We start from the raw sequence: 7,666 nt of genomic DNA, 5'->3' as shown, positions 1-7,666 counted from the left end.
AGGTGGGGGTAGGTGTCATGCTTCTGGACACCTGGTTGGTGTGCCAGTAGAAGGAACATCCATTTTTTTGTGCTCTTCAATGGAAGAACTCTGGAGGGGGGGGGGGGTTGTATTGTATATGTATTTAACTATTCTTCAAATCATATGCCATCGATTCCTGTATGATAGGTCATTCTCCAATGAAAAGTGACAGAGTGAACCTCAGAAAAGGCTTTAACATAGTTCCTGCAAAGAGAGGAGGGGAAGGTTAATGAGATGGGATCCAAAGAATCATTCTTGGCAATCTGGGACCCAGTCACCTCAGTTTGATGATACCCATGGAACTTATACAGCATTATCTGTGTAGTATTTATTAGTATACATTTGTTTACCAGGGGAGTCTAACTTTCCTTTTCAGAGGAGGCACAGGGATAAAAGCTTCACAAGCAATGATAACAATAATATAGATATATCTATAGCAAACAGAATACTAAATGCTATCTTTCTATCTGTATCAATCTGTCTCTCTTTCCATCTCTCTATCTCTCTCTATATATATCTATATGTATGCATCATCTAATATACCATATGTACCTCACTGTCTTAATGCTGCAGTATTTCACTGTTGTGATTCTAATCCAAATAAAAATGTAGAAGAAAAATAAATTTGCATCATGACTATAGTTTTGAATACATACCTCATTGTTGGATAGCTGGTACCATGGTTGTTTCCCATAGGTAAATATTTCCCATAGTACTACACCTAGACTCCAGACATCACTCTCCGTTGTAAACTTCCTGTACATGATACTTTCGGGTGGCATCCAGCGTATAGGCAGCATAGTGTGACCACCGACCTGTGGGAAAGAATTCAAGGTAATTCACTTGTTACCTAGTTAGGACATGCACATGACAGAAACACTGGTGGCTAGTTATTTATTTGATTCTACAGTACATTGTGGAAATTCTGATATTAAGCAGCTTATCTGGACAATCAATACATTGTAGAAGTGCTGATTTCCATTTGTTTATCCAGTTAATCAGTACACCGTATGGAAAAGGCTCATCATATTGCAACATGGGGAAGGCTGTTTGTTGATATGATAGTTATGCTCTGTAATTATGATGGTTTTTCCATTGATAAGTTATTAACATGCACACATACACAGTATTGCAGAGTTTCTTGATAGTCACTTCCATTTCTCCCATTTTATTTTAATTATGTTGCATAGATGTATATTTTAAGTGTCAATATTTTAAGCATCCATTGTGTCACATGATCCCTCAAATGATGTGAAATGTTCAGCACTGGAATAACTGCCTTTTGCAATTGTTGATTCCTGTGTTGTTCATAGTCTGCTGATTACTGTGAGGTTTGTTCTGTGTTAACATACGATCAGAAATATATGAGTCCTGCAGCATAATAAATCTCACGAAGAAGAAAACGTTAGAATGAATAAATGAATGAATGTATCTGTTTAAGAGAACAGCAGATGAAGGTGAAAATCCATCCACCATCCACAGCCCATTTTTCATATTTTTGCACTTGGGGTCAGGGTGTCACTGTTGAGTGAAAAAACAGAAACAATTCAAGTTATTCTTGGTTTCAGCACAGATCAGATCTAATACTACAACTAATATAAATGACCTGCTAAGTGTATTTTCCCAGCTCTTTGTGCTTGGCAAAGTAAGTTGCATTTTACTGCCAACCTGCTTACAAGAGTCAGCACAGTAAAGACATTATTCAGCAGATATTAAGAGCTGAAAATCAAGGTTCTGCTAGGAAACTTCAAGACATGATGGTAAGTTAAGTCTACTGACTTAATCTGCTGAAACTTTCTATTTATAGGATTTTCAGGACAATGAGAGGAAACAAGTATCACAAGTAAATTCTGACAGTTTCATTTCTGGTCAGCTTCTGGCTCGTGCCCAGCCTTCAGACTAACATTAAGCTCCTTGAACTTAAAAAAAGAAAGCATATTGAAAATTAAACATATAAGTGGATGAGGAAAACAGATCCATGTTTCCTGTTTATGAAAACTGAGGCTTTAAGTAACCACTTTATAGTAACAAGATACTGTAAAGTACAGAATGCTTTACCAGTGACCATTTTAAGTACTTTTGAGCCAAACAAATTTTCTAAGCCTAGTTTATGCTGAAATATATACTTCCAACTTTTTAATCTGAAACCGTTTCTATCCTGACAGTGATTAGTGACTCTAACTTGGTTATAAGATGTTTTTAAAGGCTGACTGATTTGTCCAATGCCAAGGACCTAGGTTCTAGGCTGGATCCATGCTGCTAGAGGATTAGCTATTAAACTAAAGTTAAGTGAATAACACCAGTCATATTCTTGGTGCTTGTTGTATGTACTATTTTGATCACTTGTGGAAACTGGAGGCAAGATAAGGAAAACTGCAAAACACTCTTACTCCATGGAATTTAATAACACATAATTCCATCACAATGCTTTCAGTTTGAAATGTTTGCCAGTTATATAAATAATACTGTACGTACGTTTTTTAAGTGAAATTGAAGCTTTTCTTTCTAGGTTCTCTATGCAAATAAGTATTTGTCCTGCAGTACCAAACCCACTCATCAAATTTTGAAATTAAATAACTAAACATACAAATAAATAAATGATAACTAACACATTAATTAAATGTGGAAAATTAATAAATAAGTAGATAGATAGATAGATAGATAGATAGATAGATAGATAGATAGATAGATGGATAGATAGATAGATGGATGGATGGATGGATGGATAGATAGATAGATAGATAGATAGATAGATAGATAGATAGATAGATAGATAGATAGATAGATAGATGATAGATAGATAGATACAATAAAATAAAATCATAAAGATCTGGTCTATTTCCATGTTAATGAAATAACCATCAGCCCAGCTATGCACACGATCCCAAACAGTAGACAGACTTTTGCTTAGTGAAATTACAAAAAGATTGCTACTGGTTACAGAAAAAGGACATACTGGGGAATCATATGGCCAGTGCTGGCCATATCATGACCGTTAATGTTGGACATAAGGAAATAGCACACAGAAGATAAAGAAACTGGGTTTTGGAAAATAAATACTAAATATATTGCATAAGACCAAAAAAATTTAACACAAAGTTGACTATGCCTGAACATTTAGTATGTGCATCACCTGAAAACAAGGCATGTGAAATAAAAGCCTCCTAAAACTTGTGGTCTCAAAGAGGAACCATAAATGAATGCCAAACATGAACGTCAAAAAGTCCTGCATGCAAAGTAATTTTCAGTCAACTGTCATGAATTAGTATAAATTCACAAAAGCTCAAACATTTTAGGCCTGCAACTACAGTAAAACAGATTTTTGATCAACTACTATGCCTTTCTTTATTTGTCTTTGTTTGTCTATCTGCTTCTCTTTCTCTGTTACACATACTGTATAATGTAGTGTTCCTATCAGATTATTATTAAGGCCTCTTCTGTTTTGTTTTTTTTTTCATTGTGTGCACCCTTTTTCTACCTCCAAGTCAGAACTATTTTATCTGCAGATCACAGGCTAATTATATTGTTAGTGTCCAGAGATGGCTTGTTGTTAGCTTTCTAATTCTAAATATAGTTAAAAAATGCATTTATTTATACTTTGTTGATGTAGATAGTTCTACCAGGCCAATGGTCTCTTTCCATGAATTCACTTTATGCTATGCAAAAGTGTGTAAGTCATTTGGTTCTGGAAATATTAGTGTATATATGGACATAATGCATTTCTTTATAATCACTAGCAAGCAACCAATGATATCTCTAGAAGGGTACTTAGAGACAAGCTGTAATATCAAACATGGACAGTGACAATGTATATTTCTGTCTTTCACTTTGTCATTTAACACCATACCCCAGAATAATATGTGGCTTGTCAATTATGAAAATATGAAGACATGAATAGATAGTGACAAACAGTGATTCATATCTCCACTGAGGGACATACAAGATTAATAGTATTATTGTCAAACTGTTACTTCCAAATTGCCCTTTCTTCTGATGCCTGTAATTAATTGTCAGATGCCATAATGAACTATGGATATTTGATGGAAATATACAAAGCAGGTGCTATAGCCATGAAGAGTTGAGCTCCCACCTGCACCTCATCCTCAGGTTCCGTAGCCAACACTGCTACATTTGCAAAGAGTTTTTATTTTTACATCACTGTCTGCATCAATACAATGATCCTAACAGGAAACAAATACAGTGTCAAGCCCCCATGGTGGAACCCTGGTATAAACATAATGTATAATGAAATAAGACAACTCCTCACCCTTAAACTCACACTCCAAAACTAAAGTCAAGAAGTTAAACAAGAAACATAGAAGTAAAATTACATCTACCACGTTTTCTGCAAACTGGCAATCACCACCTCTACCAAGGACATATATAAATCCTTCTTAAACTGTATCAGATAAATTAAGAAGAATAGTTGAAACTACTCCCTACTATACCCCATCTCAACTCTAGTATACCCCCACATAGCATCATTTCTTCACCTGCAACAAAAATCATCTTGGAGCAAGTCAAAAAAGACCCTCTTTTGAAGTAAAAAGCACTACTCTGTGCAGCCTGGGTACTTTCTTGTCAGTTTGAAGCATCATCTCTCTGACCTTTTGAATCTGTTTAATCTCAGCTTCTCCAATGATTTTATGCCAGAGCATGGAAAACAGCTGTAATTTTACCCTTCTCAAGGATGGCCCCTTACTGATCCTGACAGCTACAGACTTGATAGTTTCTACAGGCCTTATCTGTAAGACAACAAAATGAATCACTTGAAAATCATAAACAAAGACATTGTCATATTATAATCCCTAAACCCAAATGAGTTTGGCTTCATGAAAGGATGACTCTAGTTTCCAAACCTAGTGGACTTCGTTGAAAAAGTAACTGAGGCATTTTATGATAGTAGATTGGTACATTTAGCCCACCTTTACTTGAGCAAGACCTTCTACATCATTCTACATAAGCAATAATTATAGATAAACTAATCCAATTAAATGTAACCCCCAATGCAACCTACTGAATTGTAAATTGGTCACAGACATAGCCCCACAAATTAAGACTGGCACACACTCTCCTTTAAACGGGTTTTACTGTTGGGGTCCACCCAGGGCTTGTTACTAGGCCCAGTCCTATTTGATATGTACTTCTCTGATGTAAAAGCTGTTCACAGGTTCGTAGCTATTTATTTATTTATGAATGTATGTATGTATTTATTTATTTATATTTGTTTAACAGGGTAGGGCACTGATCAGTATTGACCAATTTCAGTCTTAGCCTGGATAAAATGCAAAACATTTCACAAACAAAAAATATAAAAATGTAAGCAAAAAGAGTAGTTTGACTAATTGCATAGAAAAAAAAACTCTGTATGCACATTCCAGTGAGCAAGCACAATACAATGTACAATCAAGCAGAGTACAATGTACAATATTTTCATTAGTTTCTAAGGTGGGTCAATCTTCAGTGAATCTTGAGAGATGAGAAGAGATACAGAAGGCTAATGACCACTATGGCCTTTATAAGACTAACTGTGCAATCCAACCCAATTGTGTCCCTACATATCATGGCATTTATCAGGAGGGGTTGTATTAGGAAGTTTCTAAAGGTTATGTGGGAAGAAGGAGTCTATATTAGAACACTGAATATTTAACAGTTTGAATCACTAAAGGTCAACCTTTAGTGATCGAACTGTTAAAACATTGAATGTTCAGAAAAAAAATAACAATAACAAAAAAAAAAAAAAACTAAACGGTGTAGGCAGGGGCAATCCCCACTGCACCCCCCACACCCCTGCTACTTAAATATACCAACTCTGAGACCGCACTGCATTGAAGTAAATGGAAATCTCCCCTTACAGAGATTTCCATTTACTTGTTCGATGTTCTGTCGTTTCACTATTCTCGTGTCGACAATGTCAGATTCGACATTGTCGGCTTTCGAGAATGTAATATAGACCCAGGAAGAAGTATGTTAGTTTGGGTATTACTGTCTGCTTCTGATTATCAGAGACATGGGGACCAGACTCAGGGTGAATTTCCAATTTCCCATCTATTGTTCAAGGTTACGCTTAAATAGGTTAGAGATGGACTCTGCATTACATGGATGGGGAGCCTGTTCCAAAGCATAGGGATCCTCAGAGTTGCATATCTGCCTTGCCAGCATATATCATTTATGTCACAAGCAACATTTAATTACTTGGATCTAGTTCTTTTGATGCTATTCATTTTGTGGATGTACAAAAGGCCCATCAGAGTTGGAACCAAGGATGCATTTTATGCCAGGTATAGATCGCCTCTCAGTAACCTGTAAGAGACATAGAGATTTTGGTTTAAGGTGATCCATATAGGACAATGTGCTTATACCCTGGATTATCCTGGTAAGGAACCTTTGTGGGCATTCCAGCTGCTGCATATGCCTGATCAAGTACATGCTGAAGGAGGCATAATATTCAACAATGGGTCTGCTAAGGCCTGAATAAAGTAGCACTATGACTTCATTGGGCCTGGATGACATCTTCTTCTTATAAATAGGCCAACATAGAATGATTTTTTTTATTTCCTTGGCTACAAGTTGGTTAAAGCCCAGATTACTGTCTTATATATGTTTTGAGATCTTTGACTACAGGGTCAACTCTTAGGGGTGTTTTGCTGATGGATTAATTAGCCTTGGTGGCAGTTTTCCCAGCAGGCATTATAATGCATTTCTTGGTGTTGAGTTTTAATCCTTGACTTTGACACCAGACATTTGTTTGTGATAGACCTTCTTATGAGATGTTTGTGTGGTATGGATGAAATCTGTGATTGCTCTCAACTTACAGGTGTCTTGAAAACTTATCAGACAAAGACCTATGTCATTAGCTTTTATCTCTGAGAAGTTGATGCCAAATAGGAGCGATCTCAGTATGGAGCCATTAGGTACCCTCCTGAAGACCGATCTCTTAGTGAAGGTGGCATCACCATTCCTGACTTCTTAGATTCTGTCTGTGAGACGTAATTTGCCAGGGATCCTTGGTTGAGTAAATTTGCAAATGGCAGCAAGTTTGGAGCTGTCATCAAACTTCCTAGTGACACTCAGATCATACAAGCGGTATTAATATGAACAAACAAATGGTGCCAAGTCCGCAATCTAAAACTAATTGCTAAAAGTTCAGTATCATATCCTTTGATAATCATGAGCAGCTATGCATGCACCTACTGCATAAATTATACCCCTTCAAAAATCAGTACAGCTATTACAGGCACGGGCATTTTGTAGACAATAAACTTTCCTTTGAGCATGATGAATCTACAGTCATTAGACAAAACTTCTGCCTAACCCACCTGATTACAAAAGTAAATCTTCTAGGTCCAAGAATGTTACCTCCCCTCTCTACCCCTCCTTATTAGGCTCATAGTAGAGTATCATACTATATTTTGCCTGTACTTGTTGACTCACATGATCCAAGTTGAAAGAAACTGATGCTTCCTCTTTAAGAAAATCAAGACCCTGAATTCCATGATTTACCAAAAACACCTTACAGCTCAGTTTCTCTGTTCCATCTCATACAGACGTTTGAAGGGTGATATCTTCGTATTGTACAAATGCTGTAATGACTCTGTCTAGTTTGATCTCCACTATGTTTGCAAAATCTTGTACACCTCAAATA

At 36.4% G+C, this 7,666-nt stretch overlaps 1 protein-coding gene across 2 annotated transcripts in view; it reads right to left on the bottom strand.

Annotated features, from left to right (window-relative positions):
• NTRK2 (neurotrophic receptor tyrosine kinase 2) overlaps window positions 1-7,666 on the bottom strand; it is a 1,124,811-nt gene that overhangs the window by 13,463 nt on the left and 1,103,682 nt on the right. For both annotated transcript variants that reach the window (XM_044060895.1, XM_044060896.1), the window contains exon 16: window positions 678-836. In XM_044060895.1, the coding sequence (XP_043916830.1) occupies window positions 678-836 (159 nt within the window). The remainder of the gene's footprint in view (window positions 1-677; window positions 837-7,666) is intronic.

Source organism: Protopterus annectens, chromosome 2.part0, assembly GCF_019279795.1.
Source record: "Protopterus annectens isolate FY-2018-M chromosome 2.part0, PAN1.0, whole genome shotgun sequence".
Classification (NCBI taxonomy): domain Eukaryota; kingdom Metazoa; phylum Chordata; order Ceratodontiformes; family Protopteridae; genus Protopterus; species Protopterus annectens.
The sequence above is the reverse complement of the archived record's forward strand: the minus strand, read 5'-3'. Positions and strand labels throughout refer to the sequence as shown.